Source organism: Camellia sinensis, chromosome 2, assembly GCF_055761805.1.
Source record: "Camellia sinensis isolate YWXY chromosome 2, ASM5576180v1, whole genome shotgun sequence".
Classification (NCBI taxonomy): Eukaryota; Viridiplantae; Streptophyta; class Magnoliopsida; order Ericales; family Theaceae; genus Camellia; species Camellia sinensis.
In genome coordinates this window covers 75,753,256-75,775,214 of record NC_138962.1, presented here as the reverse complement: position 1 = coordinate 75,775,214, position 21,959 = coordinate 75,753,256, and the positions used below count along the sequence as shown (strand labels likewise).

The window sequence follows — 21,959 nt, the reverse complement described above, 5'->3', positions numbered from 1 at the left end:
AATGGTTGTCTAACATTGTGCCTGTGGTTAAAAAGAATGGCAAGATGAGGGTATGCATCGATTTTAGAAATCTGAATTTGGAAACTCCAAAAGATGAATACCCCATGCCTATAGTGGATCTATTGGTAGACAATTCAGCAGGGCATAGGATTTTGTCTATGATGGATGGGCATTCTGGTTACAACCCGATCTGCATTGCAGAGGAGGATGTCCACAAGACAGCATTCAGGTGTCTTGGGAATATTGGTACCTTCGAATGGGTAAAAATGCCATTTGGTCTAAAGAATGTCGGGGCAACATATCAGAGGGAAATGAATACTATCTTTCATGATCTTATTGGAGGATACCTAGAGTGTTACATTGATGATATTGTTGTAAAGTCCTAGTCTATGGAGGAACACTTGGTTCACTTGGTAGCAGCTTTCGAAAGAATGAGAAAGTTTAAGTTAAAGCTTAATCCTCACAAATGTGCTTTTGGTGTATCAGTTGGAAACTTCTTGGGGTATGTTGTACACAAGAAGGGAATACAGATTGATCAGAATAAAGCCAAAGCCATCATTGAAGCCAAACCTCCATCAAGTAAGAAAGAAGTACAAAAGTTCCTTGGTCAGGTTAATTTTCTTCGAAGATTTATTTCTAACACTACAGGGAAAACTAAAGTATTTTCTTCTTTGTTAAAGTTGAAAGATGAAGAGGAGTTTGTGTGGACAGCAGAGCAACAAGTTACTTTCGAAGGAATTAAAGCCTACTGGGCCAAGCCTCCAGTGTTGATGCCGCCAAGGAGCGACAAGCCCTTGAAGTTATACATTGTTGCAGCAGAAAATTCATTGAGAGTTTTTCTAGCTCAGGACAATGAAGAAGGCAAGAGCAAGCAGCTTATTACCTTAGTAGGTTTTTAAATTCTTGTGAATGTAAATACGCAGCTGTAGAAAAGTTGTACCTTGCATTGTACTTTACAGCAATGAAATTAAGATATTATCTTTTGTCTACTGTTGTCTTGGTAATTGCAACCACTGACTTGGTTAAGTACATGTTATCTAAACCTATGTTGAGAGGAAGAATTGGCAAACGGATATTAGCTTTATCAGAATTTTATCTAGAATATGTTCCCCAAAAGGCAGTAAAAAGACAAGTTTTGACTAAATTCTTGGCAGATCATCTATGCCAAACAGAAAGCCGGGAGATAATGGATCTTGGCATGGTCAACGTGGAGCCATGGCAGATGTGGTTCGATGGATCAAAGGCCAATGGTCTGATTGGAATTAGTGTTGTACTTAAGTCACCACAGGAGGTAGAATCCACACATGGTTTCAGGGTTGATGAAACCACTTGTTCCAATAATCAAGCTGAATATGAAGCTTTAATAATGGGACTGGAAATGCTTATTGGATTACATGCTCATGCAGTTGATATATTTAGAGATTCTTAATTGGTGGTCAACCAAGTGAAAGGAATTTTCAAATGTCAAAGTGCAAGTATGTTACCATATTATGTTGTTTCATTACATTTGTTTTCTCAGTTTCAGATAGAAAATTTGACTTACATTCCAAGGTTTAAAGCCAATGATGTAGCTTAGAAGGCTTCGAATTTCAAAAAGAGGGATGGCATTCAATTGAACATAAGTCAAGCAACATATCAAAAATTAATACCACATTTAGCTAAAAGGGATGTTGTGTTGGAAGTCAATCATAATGACTTACAAGATCAAGATTGGAGGCATCCAATCATACAGTATTTAACTGGCCCATCTTCGAAGGCCAGCAGGAAGATTAAATTACAATTTATGCAATACATAGTGTATGGTAATGCTCTTTACAAAATGAGAGCAGGTGGGTTATTATTGGAATGTCTAGGGCCGAAAGAGGCATTGACAGCTATGGCTGAAGTACATGAAGGCATTTATGGTGCCCATCAACCTGGTGTGAAGATGAGATGGTTGCTTCGAAGGCATTCCTGTTATTGGCCAACTATCCTTAAAGATTGTATAGAGTATGCTAGAGGTTGCCAGGCATGCCAAAAGCATGGCATGATAATACATGTACCGATAACTGATTTGCATGCAGTTGCGAAGCCTTGGCTATTTAGAGGTTGGGCTATGGATATGATAGGAAAAATACATCCACCCTCTTCGAAGCACCATTGTTTCATCCTAGTGGCCACAAATTACTTCACTAAGTGGGTCGAAACTAAACCATATAAGGCTATGGATCAAATTGAAGTTACTGAATTTATCAAAGATCTGATTCGTAGGTTTGGCATCCCACAGACCATAACTATAGATAATAGGATTGTATTTGATGGAAAGATGGTAAAATCTTTCACAGTAGAATTTGGAATTAGTGTTATTAATTCCACTCCTTATTATGCACAAGCAAATGGTCAGGCAGAATCATCCAACAAGTCCTTGAAAAAAGGAATACAAAGAGTTGTGGAAGATAATCTTAGGGATTGGCATAACTTGTTGTTGGATGTATTGTAAGCTTATAGGACTTCTCCAAGATCAAGTACAGAAGTCACTCCTTATGCCTTAGTATATGGGCATGATGCAGTGTTGCCTGTAGAGATTAACATTAGGTCCTTAAGGGTGAAATGCCAGGACCAGCTAACTTCTAAGCAATACCATCAAAACATGTTCTTAGAATTAGAGAATATAGATGAAACTAGAATTCTGGCATTAAATAATATTTTGTTCCAAAAGACAAAGGCAGCCAAAAACTATAATAAGAAGGTTAAGCATATTAGCTTTGATGAAGGTGATTTGGTGTGGAAAACAATACTCCCAATAGGAATTAAAAGCCATAAATTTGGTAAGTGGTCACCTAATTGGGAAGAACCATATCAAGTCCATATAGTTTTGCTTGGGGGAGCATACCATCTGAGAAATCTAAATGGTTATGTACATCCCAAGAAAATCAGTGGCAGGTATTTGAAGCCTTATTAGTCAATTGTGTGGGAAACACAAGAAGTGTGAGAAATACTAAACAAAAGAAACATGAAAACACTCAAATAATAACTAAGGATTTCATTTCATAAAAAGTTAAGTACATGCAGCCATAGATTGGCCCAAAAATCAATACAATACTTCAGTTATTCCCTTATAATTGATTCTCTACTCCTAAGGGATAGGAACAACTAAATGGCTGTAACCATGTCTTGCCTACGGTCAGCTAGCCCTTGATTGGTAATTTGTAGCTTTGTAGAAGTTCGATCCAAGGCTTGGTTAACTACTGCCAACTCCTCTTTTAATTGGGCCTTTTTCTCTAAGAGCTGAATGCGAAACTGAGAAGCAGAGAAATGTTGTCCCTTAATTCAGATATCTTAGTATGTATATGGGAAACAAATTCATTGTCTTTCAATAGCTTCTCTTCTGCAGCTTTAGCAATGGCAGATGTTGACATAGAAATCTATGGTAGTTGCTGCCTGGGATAAGTGGCTTGAAATGGCCATATTGGATTGCTCAATGACTTTGCAGCATTGGAGGAAACCATTCTTAAGTATGGGTCTTTGTAAGACTTCGAATGGGATCCTTGAAAATAATGTCAGTAATTCCAAATAGGTGCCTAAGTCCAATAAAGGCAAAAAAACTTTGCTAATGGTTGAAGAGCTCTTAAAAATTTCCAAAAGGGAGTCAGCAAGGGCTAATGGCTCAGCTTCACTGCTGGCTGCTGCAGTGGTTGAAGATGTGTCAAAAGGCTAGCCAGCCGGGCTTCAAAAATGTCCATCTCTTCTATTGACATTGAAGGTGCAGAAAGGTTTGGAAAAGGTAGTTACATAGGAACAAGAAAAGAAGTTGAAGTGTCCCTAGCAGTGTCTATAGTCCTGGCCACCAGCAGATCAAGGGAAAAAGGACTGGAGCTAGATGGTGTTGGTGGACAAGAAATTGGTAAGCTACCAGTATCTTCTCTAGGAACACCAGTTATCACTGATGATGTGACAATTGGGCCTTCTTAGGTGATGAAGGAGCAGCCAGGACTATAAGGAGAGTAAATTGGGCTGAGGTAAAGGTTGGATGAGGTAGATATGGAGTTAAGCCCAAGTATAAAAAAATAGGGATGCCTTGCCTCAAAAAATGTATGGAAAGTGTAAAGCTAGGAAGTGGAAGTACTGTCTGGATAGGCTCTACCCTTAAGGGCACTTCAGTGTTGATCTTCTTTCTCCTTTTCGAGATTACCTCTAATGGCCTTTCAACTTCAGACAAGACAGAAGAAACCATTGTCGAAGTAAAAGGTAGGATAACTGTTGCTGCAAGACAGAAAATAAGAAGCAATGGTAAGTTTTATTGCTGAAAATTTGGAAAAGGAAATTACCAGAGAAACTAAATGAAATTACCAGCCTCGGAAGTGGTGGTGGTAATGGTTGGAGAACTACAAAGAGTATAGTGCTCGACAGTTTGTTGTTTCCTTGTAGTTTCCCTTTGGAGTGCATCAGCAGCAATAGTTTCATTCCTTAGTATCTGCTACTATCTCTTTCTCTCAGATCTCTGGAAGACAATTATTTCTTTGGATTGTTCTCTCTTCACTACCTTGGCAGCTAAATTGTGAGTAGGGTCCTCAGTAAAATCAAAAAATGAGGCTGTCACCTTTTTCCTTTTTCTTTTTAATGGCACTTCTTTCTCCTCTTCTGCCTCCTCTTGGTCCTTATGAACTGCAGATACTTCTTTTTCCTTAGGATCAAGCAAAAGTTTTCTCTTCTTTTGCTATTGTTACTTGCTCCTGAGAATGGTTAAGGCTTGAGCTATTTGTAGAGAGTCTTTTTGAGGAATTCCTGCACCAAAGAGAGGCTATAAATAACTAAACAAGGTATGATAAAGAGAAAAGGAAAAAAAATAAAAAATAAAAAAATAGAGGGACAACAGTGCACACCTTTCTTCGATGCAGCTCTAGTAATTCTAGGAGGAGGAGATGGGGCAGTAGGAGTGGGAGCTGGGATAGCAGGGGCAATAAAGGAAGTGATAATCCCAGTTCCCTTGAACTTGATCTGAGGTACATCTAGTCCCACTAACAAATCTTAAGGAGGGATGGCCAAGTACACCTCCATATTGGTCATCCACCAATTTTGGTATCTTTTCAATGTATTGTCTTGAGAAATGAAGGGTAAGTATTCAAAATCAATTAAGTCTTGGATCAACTTGGAGGTTGCTTCCTCCAGTCTGGACCTTGGAACCTTCAGTTCTCTGCTTACAAGATTTGAGTTGGACTGGCTACAAAGAGGGATAGGAATCCCCTGAGTGAATCCAAATTGCCTAGCAAATTGGACAGGGCAGTAGGGCTCAGAAATTCAGTTAGAAGCTCTAGGATTTACAGTGCCAATAAAAAGCTCCCTCGGAATCGGAATGGAAGCCCATATATCTTTGTGTTGAGGCCTAGAGCAGGACTTGTCACCCAAAAAGGCCCTCAACTAGGCTAGTCCAATGTTGGCATCGAAGGGATAGAAAAAGAGGTTAGAAGGGGAAGCTGGAAGTCGATGGAAAAAAGAAAAGTAGAAGGCAAAATTGGAAAGGTAAAGAGAGACCCTGGAAAATTTCATGCCATAAAAGGTAGGGTCTGGTGATAGAAATCTTAGGCATTTAAAGTGCAAATCAGTGAAGTATGGAAAAAGCCAGAGTTAGAGTATCCAAAATGGGCCTCCTTGATTGGCATCCATGGGTTTTTCACAAAATTGGGAGCAAGTTCTGTAGACATGACCCAAAACATATGGAGCTAAAACTACCTTTTTATGCAAAACAAAAGCTTTGGCGAGAGGGGCAAACTCAGGCATAATCCTTTAAGAAGAGGTATAGAAGAGAAATTTGCAAAGCCAATACAATAAAAAAAATAAAAGAGTTCCCTGTCAGTTACAGGACCTTCCCTTTTGTTCTCAGATTTGACAAAGTCACTATAAGATGAGTTCAGAGGAGGAATAGAAAAAGAGGCATTAAGGTCAGGATAGTCTGCGCCGAAGGGAGTGCCAATAAGGGATAACCCTAAAAGATGGCAGATATCAAGGACAGTAAAGGCCATCATACCACATCTAAATTGGAAGAAATTAAAAGCAGAGTTAAAAAAACAAAGAACAGCAGGTATTAAAAATGGATCCTCCGAAATAGTGAACCTGGATAGTTGAAGAACGTTGAAGAGGCAAAGTTCTTGGAGATCCAATAACCTAGAGGGAATAACTCGATCGTACCATTCTTTCCATTCTGGTCTTATTGTGGGCCAGCAGAGATAAGGTCAGTTCATCCTCCAGCTTCCCCAATCCAGACCAGCTTCACAGAAGAGGCAGTGATTCTCCAAACGCGGGTATAAAGCAGGAAGCTAAGTAAGGGCCTCCTTAAAAATGGGCCCAAGCACATATTCCTGTTGCTCGTGACAACAGGGAATGAAAATGTGCCCATTTATAGCACTTTGTTCGCCAGCTTTGTATTTCTCACACTCTTCAGCAATGACCCTCTTTAAAGCTATGGATAGGCTCACATGCTCCACAACTGGTACTTTCAAGGAGGAAGAAGCCATTAGCAGAAGTTTTCGGAGGATAAAGCTAAGAAAAAGAATAAAGAGGAGCAGAGCACAATAGAAATGGAGGGTTTGTGTTTGCGCAAGCAAGTAAGTTAAAAGTGCAAAGGGAAAGGGTTTTTTAAACCTTTTTGTCCGAGAGATGCCCAATCAGTCTAAATGGGTAAAAAGACCCGAGATAATTGTTTGACTAATTTTGGAGCCCATATGAGTTTTAGCCTTTGTCTTAAAATTCATAGGAGTCTTGAAAGTACAACATGAAAAGTTTCTCTCAAGGGTGATTGTTTAGGAGGGAAATGTATCTCAAACACTCAAATTGGCTTGGAAAACAAATATTTGGCTTCGAAGCCAGGATTTGGCTCCAAAGCCAAATGTCGAACATCCAGCTAGGGCTTCGAGAGCAGGTAGTTGACTTCAAAGCACATTTTATGCCTAAGAATGCAAGAATGTTTAGGTTTGGTCTGCTTCAAAGGGATTGGGGACTTGCTCTTAGGTTTCTTGTAAAAGATAAAATCCTTCAAAGTGAACTTTGAAGTATTCTGTAGCTGGAATTTAATTCTTATTTAATGTTTTAGACTTCAAAGTTACAAAGCCAGTACCAAATCAAGTAAAGGATCAAAATCCAAAAAGACTTGCCTGAACATAAAAAATTCCTTTTGGGATTTTTTGTCAAAATAAACCCTTTTTTGGAAAGCAGCATTGTTACTTTTAAAAGTAGTTCCATACTTCGAAGCACTTAAAAGTAACTTTGATACAAAGGTTGATTAATTCAAAGCTGTTAAATTATGTTGACCATGCGATTAGAATGAGAAGACCTAAGGCAAGAATTGTCAATTATATTCCACACTTTGGAGATATTCAAATCAGGCTTCAAGTATTCCATACTTTGGAGATGTTCAAATCAAGCTTCGAAGTAAAACTTGGTTAATTTGAAGCTCTAATTTTATTTGAATTATGTGAATAAAATTATCACAAGCATGCAATTGGAACATAAAACCAAATTATGCCAAATAGGGGAAGAAAACCATAGTTTTATTGATATGTAAGTTATTACATAGAAAAGCCTATTTGGCTACGAATTCGATTTCATAATAATAAGGAATAGAAAAAGTAACAAGTTCATTAAATTTAACCCAGCAGTGTTCAATGAACGTATATTCTTTTTTTATTCTATCTTCTATCCTATCAAAGCTAGGTTGTTGCAGTTGGTATGCTCTTATTTGGTGAAAAAGATGTTCAGCTTTCACCTCGAACTCTGTCTCTTTCAAACCTTGCTCCATTTCGTCCATATTTAAATCATCACAGTACGCTGAATCCTTATTCTTGAAGTTATCATATTCTTCAATAAGGTTCTCTGCTTCATACTGAGTTTGAATTTGATTGGCTGTGATTTCGTCCAAAGAGTCACTGAAAGCCAAAGAAATTTTGTACCAATGAAGAAGGAGTGGAAGTTGATCAGAGAAAGCTTGAAGCTCTGTCTGGGCAATGGGGTTGAGAATATGACCCCGAGTCATAACATCATAGGCCCATTGGAAGTTCTTAAGAGGAATCTCGTCTCCAAGGACATTGAAAGGCAAGTGAGAGAGGGCAGCAAGAAGAAGCTGAGCTTTGTATCGCTCAAATGCTGTTAAAAGAGCTAAAAGTTGGTAGGAAGGAAAAAAATGATTCTCGAAAAGAATAAGTTTCAATTCTTCCATCCAATGAAGATTCTGAGAGAGAGGGGGTGTAACGGGATCCATCCCGAAGGAAGAGGGGAATTAGGGGTCATTCACGCATTCGAGCCAGTCAGAAGAGCAAAGTTTTGCCTTCTTAGCCAAGAATGGCGGATTATATCCCTGTGCTTTATCTAGATGAGGAGTTTTTTGCACTATCTTCGCTGGCATGGAAGACGTGTACCACGCCACAAGCAAGTTGTCTTCCAGACTACATCGGTGATCAATGGGTACATAGGGGTAAACCACTAAGCTCCGAGCAGAAGGAGGAACAGAAAGGGATCATCGAATTCAACAAATCGATGTTGAATCCGCTCCCTTAACTGGGGATCATCAGGTTTTGAGCAACTTTCCCAGCTAGTGAACTGGGAGGAAGAAGAAGCAACTTTGTCCTATGCGGAGAGTGGTGGGCCAGAAGAGGAGCTTCCAAGATCCATTCCTACAAATGCTTGGTCCAACGGTTTGTAGTTGGCAGATTCTTGATCTAAAGGTTGGTAATTTGCAAAAGCTTCCATGACTTGTATAAATGGAGACGGATAGGTGTAACCAATAAATGCATTAAGGTTCTTTTGAGGCTTGCAATCATCTTCCAAAGGCTCCTCATATGCTCAATCAATGTAAAAGAAGGTGTGATTGGCCATTGGAGACGTACCAATTTGTTCGTCTACTCAAATGATAGAAGTGCAAAGCACAAGGATTCAATGAAGTTCACTACTTCATTGTTCAAAAAGCAATTATAATTCCAGAATATACTGAGTCCATGCACGTCCTAGGACGTGGGTAGATTGCATTAGTCCACTAATATCACCAAGTATTGGGTATATTAGTGTGGGGCGTAATGTTGGCTGTATAATTTGTAAAAGTCAATCGCAAAGTGATATGTGGCACCTAAAAGGCAATTTGGAGAATTAATACAAGTTGCCAATCAAAGTCTGACACGTGGCAGTTCATATTGGTAATAATTGATCTGCATAGCACTGGAATAGTCGAGAGATACAAGATGATGTGGCCTAAAGGTTACTTATAAGTTTAAATTCAAAATCAAGAGGGAAACCTAACTGCAAGAGTGGCGTAGTGGGACTGGCTGTGAGAGAGCATGTTCAACAATCGTGGGAGGACATTTTGACGATTGGAAGCCCACTTCGACGATTACCACTGGGAAGTATAAATAACAAGGAAGGTCCCAGAATGAAAAGACCCAAACTGAGATAAAAAAACCAATTATTTACTTCATATTTCTTTCCAGTTCTTTACATTTCTAGCACTTCAATTCTTGTACTGCACTTCATTTCCTAAAAGTAGTTTCAAATAGTTTGTTGCTATGAACCTTTACGAGACTGGATCAGTTCATTGTAAGTTTTCATTTACTTAATGAAATTCAGATTCTAAAATTGTTCTTCACTTATTATTATTTACTAATTTCTCTTAAACAAGCCATCAGTAAAAATCATCTTCATTGAGATTGAAAGAATCGTCTGATAATTAGTTAGCAATTAATATTCTGTAAGGACTGATTGATCCTTACTGACACGCTTCAAATTTCAATTTACATTATTAACCTTCGGAAGCCAAAAAAAGTCAATAGTATCACAAAGATAATTTTATATATGTTAATCTAGATTGACATGTTTATATTGAGTTCATGATCTTACATAATTCGATTTTGAATTATAGGTTAAATTATATATATGAGCTTGACTTTTAGAACCTAATAGGTTTGTTTTTGCACTGGCATGTTTTGAAATTCTTAAGCAATTTTCAAGGATACGTATATCTTTACTCATTTGAATAATTTGGATGATGTTTCACACGTTCTTCAAATTTAAAATCTTGTTACTTCAGTGGTACAACATTGTTACAATGATTGAACAATGTTCTCAGTTTCACAACTTAAGAACTCTCTTTACACACTCATTATATTTTCTAAAGAGAGATTAGAGAAAAGAATACACATGTTGAATGATTTTGCCTGAATACACAAAGGGTCATAATTTAAGGATCACAATCCAATGGAAAAACACCATGTCATGTGATGGTTTTAGTCCTTGATTGTCACTATTCAATCTACAATGCGTCAAACCATCAATGGACGCCTAATTTAGGATCAAACTCTATCTGAAATAACAATAAATAGACTTAGAATCCTATGTCCCATTCTCGTTTATCTCCATGTCTCAACTATTCTTTCTACTATAAGATTTATCTTCATAACACTTACATTATGGCAAAAAGGAATCATAAGACATAGAAACAGAAAAAAATAGGATAGAAAATCTGATTCTAACACAGAATCTTTGTGATTCCTATATTTTTTTTATGTTGTGTTTGGTTGGGAGATTTAGGAAGGGATTTAGAAAAGAAAAGAGAAAAGGTGTGTGAAACTAGGTGAAATATAGACATGTTTTATTCACATTTTACTTAACTTTTTCATTTCTCTTTCCAAATCTCTCTCTAAATCCCCAACCAAACACAGCATTAGGGAATGATTCAAATATGATTTGGTAAAACAAATTGATGTATTGTGGGTAGAAAATGTTAGGGCCAAAATTTATGAATGCTTGTGAGAATAGAAAGTACAGTCCATCCCAATCTCATCAAAATGTAAGAGAAAGTGTCATTCCCTCTTTTTAGAATGAACATGGAATCCACTATCTTGTCAACAAGCAAAACAACATGAATCCTTTGGAGAAGTTTTTTTACAAGTAGTTTTAAAGTTATTTTTTAAATAATTAAGAATTAATTATACAAAAATTAAAAGTATAATAGTCAAAATTTGAAGATATACCGATCATATAAAAAAATTACTTTAAGAAATCCCAACCCCAACATGGTTTAAAAAAAATAATAATAATAATGTTTCAGAACTCGAATTCTTTTCTCCCGAATCCCCCTAATGCCCAAAACGACGTCATTTTGGGCATTTTTTTTTTTTTTTCCTTCGTCTTCTTCATGCAACTCTGAGACAGGGAGAGGGAGAGGGAGAGGGAGAGGGAGGTCGCAGCTCGTTGCCGTCGCAGGGAAGAGCTCGTCGTCGGGATGTCGCAACTCGTCGTCGCAGCCCCGCCCCTGGCAGCCCCTGCCTCTGCCTCCACCTCCGCCCCCCGCCTCCGCCTCCACCCCGATTTATTTGGCCCCCTCCAGTCCTTCGCCGCCGTCTGTCTCTGCTTCTTCTTCTTCCCTTCTTCTTCCCTTCTTCCCTTCGTCTGCTTCTTCTTCTCTGATTGAACCAAAAAAAAAAAATTAAAAATACAAAACGATGTCGTTTTTCATTTCGGAGGATTAGGGAATGCCCTTTCGAGCTACGTAGCACGGCCCAAAAAAAAAAAACGCTCTAAACATGTCCCCAATACAGTAATAATGAGAAAGTCAGGCACTAAAAAAGTGAACATGGTGGGAATTGACTGGAGTACCCACTCTCGTGTTCAAAGAGTGATGTTAATGATATGTACAATCATGTTTTATTTTTATAATTTTATTTTTTATTTTTTATCATTTGATATGTGAGTTTAATTATTAATATATATATTTTAAAATTTGAATTAAATGTGGAAACTATTATACTATTATTGTAATAACAAATAAAATGCTAAACATAATATAATATAAAAATGCAATAAATGTACTATTATTACAAATTTAAATATGGTTAATGAAACTCATGACAAGGAAAAAAGGTAGGAAAACCATTATGACAAGGCGAAATTCTGATTTTCAGAGAACTCAAAGCCCATTGGATTGAAATTTAACCCTGTTCAATGAGCACCAAAAATTTAATCAAAGCTCTCCAATTATGTGAAGATTTATTGTGTGTATATATATATAGGGGTATAAACCCCACCCGATCAGTGTGCTATTAAATTTATAAAATATAAATTTTAATTTTGAATTAGAAACATATGTGGTGTTTGTTGATTGTTGATCAAGTGGTAAGGGTGTTAGTTTTCAAGCTCAAGATCTTAAGTTCAAATCTTGTGCACTTCACACTTTATAATTTTTTTTTTTCTTTTTTGATATAAAAAAATTTATTTGGCAAAAGAAAAGAGTAGGCTTCAAGACACTAAAGTGTGTTGTTCACATATATAATAACGCGATGATGCAATTCAAATAAATAAAAATAAAATAAAATATTTATTATATATTTTATGTTAGTAAAGTGGTAAGAGTCTTATTCCTTTGACATAAGTCTAAGGTTCAAATCCCCTCCTCTTATTTATCTAATTGTTTTTTTTTATTTCAAATAAAAAGATAGACACATGGTAGCATAAGAAACAAAGGTTTCAAAACATCATAAGGGATGTTCACTTTATAATAGTATAGATAGATAGATATAAATAAATAAATAGATATTTTCCTTTTAAATAAAAATATCCTTCATGGTGAGTTGTCATGTAAACAATTGGTAAATTTTCAGGTAAATTAAAGAAGCTCCCTAATCTTTTTGAATTAATATACAAGTAAAATTTCATATATAATTTTGTTTATATAGAAAATAATAACTCAAGATACATCATTCACTTAAAAACACAATACTCGTCAATTACAAAAACAACATTTTATTTTTTTGTGATATTTATTTTCTATAAAAGAAGTTGGGTGAAGTACCAATAAATTTTAAAATGTGATTTTATGAACTGTTTAATCCTCTCTTTTTTTGTTATGAATCCAAAGGTCCCATTGAAATGAAAATTACATAAAAGGATAGTCATTTATACATTTGAGTTTAATTTTTGAAGGATAAAAGTGAATTTCTCCAAATGTGAAATTACACATTAAGGCAATTTGCACTATAGAGATTTTGAATTTTTCCTCATTGTGGAACAAATCTCACATTATGAATAAGAACGTAACACTCCAATGTAACATACTAAAAAATTTCTTAATGTATTTTTTTCAAATGTAACACTCTAATATAACACAATGTATTTTTCCCAAACAAAACACTCCCAATCAATGTAATCCCAAATATAACACTCCAATATAGCACACACAAAAACACTAAAAAATTTCTTAGTTTACTTTTCTCAAACATAACACTCTAATATAATACACAATTTTTTTTTCTTAGTGTAAATTTTTTAAACGTAACACTTCAATTTAACACACAAAAACACTAAAAAATTCCTTAGTTTACTTTTTCCAAATGTAATATGTTTGTCCAAAGGTTACTAATGAATTTTATATTTCTTTTGGAATGATTTGAAAAATCTCAAATCCTTTTAGAATGGTTTGAAAAATTCCATTATTTTTTTATAATGTTACATTTAAGAAAAGTACATTAAAGATTTTTTTTTATTTTTAATATTACATTTGAGAAAAGTATACTAAGAAATTTTTTTTAAGGTGCTACATTAGAGTATTAACTTTGAATGTTATATTTGAGTGTTACAGTTTGAAATTATAAATTTGTCCAAAGCTTATTATAAAATTTTTGTACTCGTTTTGAAAAATTTGATGAATCCCATATTCTTTTGAAATATTTGAACAATCTCTTATTTTAAGTTATTTTTATACTCTTTTTAAAAAGTTTAAAAAATCTCACATTTCAATTCATTTCAAATAAAAATAAAAAAAAATCATATAAAAATTTATCTCAAATTTGATTACGATTTTAGCACACAACAAAAGAAAGAAGATAAAGAAATAAATATAATAAAATTAAAGATATAACCGAATTTAATTTTTAAATAACATATTAAATTCATCAATTTTAAATCAATGAGAATATTTAGCTTATAAAAAAAAATTAACCACCTTGCTTGTTTTCACTTTTCAAAAAACACTTTTCAAAAAAATTTACTTTTTTATTTTTTGTATTTTTTTGTTTTTATTAAATATTTTAAACAATTTTTTTACTTTTTAGACACACCTAACATAAATACACCTAAAAGTAAAAAAATTGTAAAAAAAATCTTTTAAAAATTTCCTAAATACCAAAAAAAAAAATACAAGAATTCAATACATTTTTTGGATTTTTATGTATTTATTGATTTTTTAAAATAGTTTTTCATAATTTTTGTATTTTTTAGATACATCTAAGTAAGGTGCATCTAAAAAAATAAAAAAAAAATATTTAAAATTTAAAAAATATTTATTAAAAACAAAAAAAATACGAAAATCAAAAAGTCAATTTTCAAAAAATTTAATCCAAAAAACTCAAACTAAACACACTGAATGAGATTTATAGATAATTTTTCAAAAGAAGTTATATTTCAGAAAGTAAATTCACTTGCACATACAAAATAATAAACACCAAATTAGCACACATTGCATTTTGCAAAGTCAAACTTAAATTCATAATTCATTACAACATAATAACATGTACATCATAAATATAAACCCCCACTACCTGTATTACCTAAAAAAACTAAAAGATTTCCACCACCATTCCAACACAAAACCCCATAGAAAACATCAACAAAGGGTATTTGATTTTTTCCATGAAAAGAAAAGAAAAGAAAATTGAAGGTTGTATCTATCTGTCCTTTTTTTCTTCTTCAGTTTCCTTTCTCTTCTATCTAAGCAAAAACAGAGCCACAAGACAAAGCCATCAAAAGAACAGCAGCTTGCTCTTCCTCTCCCAACTTCCTACTAGTCCTCTGCCTCTTCATTGGAGACCTCTGCCTCTGCATCATCACCACTTCTTTCCCTAAAGCCACCAATCTCACCCTCAAATCCTCACTCAAATTACCACCCTTACCACCACCACCACTGGCTGGTGTCTCTTTCCTCTTCTCTGGTCCTCTGTTCAAAACCACCATAGCATTCCTCTTCTTTCTATATCTAATCCCACAAGCATTACACAGTGACTGTAACAAAAAAATAAATAAATGCATAAATACAAACATAACTAAAAACCCAATAGACCATTTGATTAAAAATCAAGATCACAACCAAGTGATCATAGACAATCAATCAATCAATAAAGATCAAAATGGTTGGTTCTGACTTACCTTGGGTCCAGCTGGACCACCCCTCCACAGGGGAGTCTTTGTGGTTTTGCAATCAGAACAACATTTCTTGATCTCATTCACTTCTTCAGACCCAGATTCCTAATAACCCAAAAAACAAAAAAAAAATCATCATAAGAACATCATTGAATCACTTGAATCAGCGAAATTGAATGAGTAAGCTCATCATGATATAGATTGGCTGACCTTTTGGCTCAGATCCATGAGCTCTATACAGGCTTTCTGAAACAGACCCACCAACAGAAGATGTTCTTTTCTAGCACTGGGTTTTGAAGGCTATATAAAAACCCTAATCATGTCTTGAAAAGAACAGAGATATGGAAAGAGAAAGAGAGGAACAGAGCAAGATTGTGGAGAGAGAAAAACAGAGCAAGATTGCAAAGAACTTTGGAGTAAAACAGAAGTTTGCATTGAAGAAAGAGATGTCATAAACAAAACTAAAAATAAAATAAAAAAAAAAAAAAGGTATAAAAAGCACAGGTTTAGCCGTGGATCAGAAGAGTTATAGAAAAGGATGATGATGGATGAGCGGGAGGGAGAGAGAAGGAAAATGTAGAGAGAGAAGGTGGTAGAGTTGAGTGAGGGAAGAGTGTGTTTGGCTAGCATCTCAATAAAAAGACCGACATGCATAGAGAGGGGGAGAGAGAGAGAGAGAGGAACCGGCATGCGGTGCTCGGTGAACCGGACCACCGAATGCAGACCCTAACCCTAGGTAGGGTATGAAAATGACTCTAAAGCCCTTCAACCCAAAATTTGATTTAGTTTTTTGAATTTAATTTTTTTTAAAATGAGTTTTTTATTCTTTGTACCTTTTTTTTAGTGAATATTTTTAAAATTTTAAACAAATTTTTTTACCTTTTTAGATGCGTCTTACTTGGATATATCTAAATAATAAAATATTTAAAAAAATATATTTTTAAAAATTAATAAATACACAAAAATACGAAAATGTATTGAATTTTCATATTTTTTTATATATTTTTTGGTATTTAGTGTATTCTTTGGTATTTAGTGTATTTTTAAAATTTTAAGCAAATTTTTTTACCTTTTTAGACACGTCTTACTTGGATATATCTAAATAATAAAATATTTAAAAAATATATTTTTAAAAATTAATAAATACACAAAAATACGAAAATGTATTGAATTTTCATATTTTTTTATATATTTTTTGGTATTTAGTGTATTTTTTAAAGATTTTTTTCACAAACATTATACTTTTTAAGTGTAATGTTAGGTGTGTTTAAATTTTTTTTTAAAAAAAAATCGTAAAATATTAAAAAAATTCATTAAAAACATTAAAATACAAAAAAAAAAATAGAATTTTTTTAAAGAAAATTGTTTGAGGGCCCAAAATCAATGGCTCAAATTTGGCTCAAAACCCAAAACGACGTCGTTTTGGGTTTCAAATTTTTTTCTTTTTTCTTTTTTCTTTTTCTTTCTTTTCTTGCTTTTTTTTTTCTTTTTCTTCCTTTACCTGTTACAGAGGTGAGGCGAGAGAGAGAAAGGAGAAGAGAGAAAAGAGAGAGAGAGACAAAGAAACCTTCGATCAGAGGAGGGAAGCCATGGAACTGATGGTGACCGACCAGAGCTAGGGTTTCGATAATGCAGAAGAGGTCGGTAGAGTCCAGATTTGAGGCGATAGGAGAAGAGTTTTGGAGAGAGAGGTGGTGCGGTAGGCGTTTAGAAGAGAGAGAGAGGGGGGGCAGCGGCGACAGAGGGGGAGGTGATGGTCAATCGGCAACAACGGAGGCGAAGAGAAGAGGAGATAGAGAGTAGTTGATTTTTAATTTTTGATTTTTTTTTTTCTCTTCTCTTTTCTTCTTCTTCTTGTTCTTCTTGTTCTTCTGCTTGTTCTTCTTCTTCTTCTTCTTCCAACGAGAAAGAAAAAAGAAAAAAGAAAAAAAAATTGAAAGCCAAAACGACGTTGTTTTGGGTTTCGAGCCAAATTCGAGCATGAATATTTCAGGCCCTATAACAGCATTGTTTTTTAAAACTGTTCTCTAAAAACCATAACCAAACAAGCTATTCATCATAAAATAAAGGGTGAACTACAAATACACCTATTGAGATTTGATTAAAATATAAATCGCTCTTTATGGTTCTGAAAATTACATTCCACCCCTAAGATTTATAATTTCATAACAAATCGTCCCTTTTATTAATAAATCATCGACTCAATTAACAATTTTTAATGATGCTATAAATATATTTCAATTAATAATTTAGGTAATTTTATTATTGTATAAGAGAACAATTATGAATTTCCTTTTTTAGTTAATTCTTTTAAATAAAAAAAATTTAACGAAGGAGTATTTGTAATTTTTCAATACTTTAAGCAAGTTTTAAAGGGTGTATTTGTAATTTATCCAAGATAAAAGGAGATATGCTTGCACATAAATGAATTAGGGGAAATTTCATTTTAGCTCAACTTACAAATATATATATATATATATATATAATTTACATGATGATCTTTATAATATTAAAAAAATATTTTTTTAAGCTTTTCACTGAACTGTTACTTTTCAATAAATTATAGAACGGATAGTTGTGGGAGCACATACTCACAACATTATCCTTTGTATTGTTTCAAATTTTATTTTACAGGTTTCATTTTATGCTTATAACGGCAATTTAAACTATTTATCTTATGAGAGGGGGTGACCCCCAAAAGGGGGTCCCAAACATTATTCTTATCTTATAAATTTAATAATAAAGATGAGTTACACAAAAAATTAATTTTATTAGAGATCGAGAAATAAATGAATAAATCATATTTTATTTTATAAAAAAGACACTAAATTTAAACTTATAATTGTTATCTATTTTAAAAAATAAAATATAATTTGTTGATATTGAAAAATTTTAATTTTTTACACAATTTATTTTTATTGTTGGGCCCAAGATGAAACCCACAAATAAAATAAAAATAGATTTGGAGAATAGTAAAGGTGAACTAACATATATTATTCGTAATTTTTTTTACTATTTAGTCTAAAAAATCACATAAATAATGTCATATAATATTACAAAATGACTACTTAATTACCCAATTATGTTGGTTTTTTGTTGTAGTCCTCTTTATTAGAACTTTTAAAGTTTGTGCATATCAATAATGAGAAGCATCATTTTTATTTCATAAAGGAAGAAAAAATGATGGGGTAAAGAGAGAGAGGTCAATATCATGCTAATATGAAAATCTTATGCTAATGGGGGCTAATAAAGAAAAACAAATAAACTCTAATGGAGAAAGGTAAGTAGATAGAAGTGAAATTGAGTGGCATTTGTGTGGGACAAGTATGACAACATGAAACCACATCAAATGGATGAGGCTTTATATCTATCTATTTATCTTCTTAATCACGTCATCACATGATATACAAACACTTTTTTCCATCGAAGCTCAAGTTGGAAACGCAATTGGAAAAAAAAAAAAGACAAAAAACTAAAAGTTATGAAGGGGTTTGCCTAGTTTCATGAATTATATTTGTTCTTTTCATTAGCTTATTACTTGGTTCTAAAAAGCTTTTGAGTTTAATTAATACTTGTTGATTTTTTGGACTTGACTCAATCAACTTATATGCTTTGTAAACTTTGCATTGAAGGTCATGATGAAGTATTGTGATTGACTCTATATTAATGTTTTGTTTTTTTTAGAAAAAAAAAATTAACAAAAAATATTCTTAGATTTGATTGCATTTTTAAAAATAATGTAGTAATAGTAGTGATGGTAGGGTGATGGTAGTAGTGGCGGTAGTGACAAAGAGGTAAAGGTGGTGTAATGGCGAAGATAGTAATAGTGGTGTGATGGAGATGATGGTGGCATTTGAAACATTTTAATTTAAAAAACATTATCTGTATCTTAGAAGTGAGAAATAATTTTTGCTAAATATGCTTATTTTCTATTGGTTATGAAAAATATTTTTTATTATACCGAATACTAGAAAATATAATAGTATTTTTAAAAAAAAATTATGTGAATTAAAACATTAAGTCTGTGTTTAGATTATAAATAATATCAAAATTGTGATTTATTATATTTTATTTAAAGTATAAAATAATAATAATAATAATAAATAAATAACAATGCAACTCACTAATTTTGTCATCTAATTTTGGAAGTGGAAACAGAACAGCAGAGAGAGATACGAAGAGGCCTCCCGAAAAAGATGGGGGTGGTCTGCTTCTTCAATGTTTTAAAATGTTTAATTAATCAGTTAATTGGTTAATGGCGGATTTTGTGTTTTGCTTTTCAAATTCCCCACATGCTTTTGAGGTCATTTTAATCAAATATCTATTGAAAGCTGAGCCCTTTTCTCTCTCTCTCTCTCGAATAGATTACAGAAGAAAGGGAACCCTCAAACTCATTAAGTCATCAATTACAGAAAGTGTAAAGGAAGAATAACATGAAATTATGTCACAAATCATTTCTCTCTAATGGCATGGTATCTTTAGGATGGCCACGGGTGGTTTTGGGGCGGATTTGTCATTCTCGCTTCTGTTCCTATTTTCAAACCTCACCTTTGCTCATGTCCCAATTTCGCTGTGGGTGAAATTTTTTAATCCCATTTCTTATCATATTTTAAATAGTCAAAAAAATTAAGAATTATCTAAATCTTTAACATATTAAATAATTTTTCTTATATATATATATAGTGAGACATTTAAAATTATTATTTATTGATATTGTGGGTGTTGATTTCCGGTCACACAACCAAAACGGGAACACAGTTGAAGAGCACCGGCAGAATAAATTAAGCCCAACAACTTGTAACAAGAAGATAAGAATTCCGCGGTGATTCATCCACCTAGGGGCACTCCGACGATCAAATAATATCTCTTACAGATAGCAAATAATGTTTAAACTCACAAGAAAGAACTTACATCAGACTCATGAGGATACCTTACTTTTATAACCAACAGTGACCTGATCCCTTTAGAAACTTCACTTCAATGGACTCAGGCTTAATGCTCATCTTGGATCCTCATCTAGATAGAGATAAGTTCTTCTTAAGCATTATCTTTATCCAGACTGAGATCCTTCCCTATTCTAGGACTCTTGTCCCTTATCAGCTTATCTCAGATTCTGATATCTCTGTAGATAACCTCGACCTAGCCGAGATCATCTCGGTAGCATGATCAAGCCACGTGGCACCTCAACTGACACTTCGGCGTCACCTTAGCCACGTGCTGTCATTCGCAAAATACTTTCCCACAACTACCCCATAGGTTCTATTACCTCGGCAACCTAGGGTGATGGAACCTACATCGTTTGTTTCACACTTCATGTTGGCCAAAAATTAACTCTCCTCTCCGACCGAGATAATGGCTTGTCGACTTCAAATGACCAAGACTCAACTAGCCACTCTTTCATAGATCAAAAACCAAAAATCAAGTTTTTTAAGTATTTCAACCGAGACTGCTCCTTTAGCAGAGGTTATTGCCTCATTATATCAAGAATTTCAAGAGCTTTACTTGCACATGAGCTGTCACGCACAGTCTTTTCAACTGTTTCCTCCACGTGTCGCCCTATTACTGGCTCGTACCTGGCACGCGCCTTCAAGTCACGTCGATTCTACCCATGCCGCTTGACAGGCACGTCGTCCAAGGCAAAATTATGGTTTGCTACCTTTCTAGTTTTTAACAAAACTCTTCTCGCTTCTCTCTCCATCCTTTCACTATTGCAATCACAATCTTTTTCTACTCTCAGACTTTCTCTCTAAAGCTTTTCAATCCACCATTGCTATTTCTTCGAGCTCTCTGTAACTGATTCATTCCCCATTTGTCCCTAAGTGATTCTGTATCTGTTTTTGCGTTTATATGTTCAAATCTTCACCATTCGCGCAAGTATATGTGAATTCACTGTACATATTGTGATTGTTTGTGCTTATCCTTGTGCTTGATCCCATCTGTTCATGTTTTGTTTCAAAATTGTTTCACATGTTGTGTGTAACATTTCCATCTTCTTGCTTGATGGTTTTCTTGTATCTTGAATTTTATCAGTGCACTAAGTACGCCCTTCTTGCGTTTGTGTTTCTTGTATGTCTTGCACTGTTCTTGCCATATCTGTGTTTTTTTTTTTTTTTTCTATATTTCTACTTTGGTTGACTCTTGAATCTTGCTTGCCTTTGATTTTTTTTTATTCTAAATCATGTCCCTTCTCTGTTTTTCTTGCTTGTTCTTAGATTTCTGCCTTCGAATATTGTTCATTTGCATAGATCTTAGGTTTGGGATTTGATTTAGAAATCATTTAAACGAACTGAAACAAATTCCCTCCTTAGATCTTCAAAAACCCTTACCCTAGTGTTCATCTAGGGTTTTGCTGAGGTCTTTTTACCTTTACCAACTCTTTTCTCTGAAATCTAGTGTCAATAACTTCAGGCCGACATAATTGGTATGTTTAGGTGGAGAGTAGACACTCCTGCCAAATTAGAATACTTTAGGCAAGAGTTCTCCATTCCAGTCGACGTCCATCTTAGGTTAACTGGAGAGGAAGACTCTATCATGCCTGGGAAGGATTACATGCCCTTCCCAGTAGTCTCGATTATTGAGGGCAGAGTCAGGTTTTCCCTGGACATCCTCTTTAGGGAAGTCCTCCATTATTACAAGCTCAATCCTATGCAACTGGCCGTAAACTCCTTTAGGATCATTAATGGCATTGCCAAGTTGGCACATCGGCAAAATGCTAGAATAACCCTATCCAACATCCAGTACTGCTACATTATGTGTGGCCTTAGGACCAACACTGGGTACACATACTACCTCAAGCCAAGATCTACACAGTA

General features: G+C 34.3%; 1 protein-coding gene across 1 annotated transcript; it reads right to left on the bottom strand.

Moving 5' to 3' along the window:
* Nucleotides 1–14,472: 14,472 nt before the first annotated feature.
* Nucleotides 14,473–15,864, bottom strand: LOC114305533 (GATA transcription factor 15). Its single transcript, XM_028250641.2, has 3 exons — nt 15,358–15,864; nt 15,154–15,252; nt 14,473–15,009 (listed from the first exon to the last, which is right to left on the bottom strand). The coding sequence occupies exons 1-3, from the start codon at nt 15,373–15,375 to the stop codon at nt 14,719–14,721; spliced, it is 408 nt and encodes a 135-aa protein (XP_028106442.2). The 5' UTR covers nt 15,376–15,864; the 3' UTR covers nt 14,473–14,718.
* Between the last annotated feature and the right edge of the window lie 6,095 nt (nt 15,865–21,959).

What these genes read in the sequence shown, in the direction of transcription:
- LOC114305533 (XM_028250641.2), bottom strand. An exon ending in GTGGTCCAGCTGGACCCAAG is followed by an intron (nt 15,010 to 15,153) that starts GTAAGTCAGAAC and finishes TTTTTGTTACAG; the next exon opens with TCACTGTGTAATGCTTGTGG.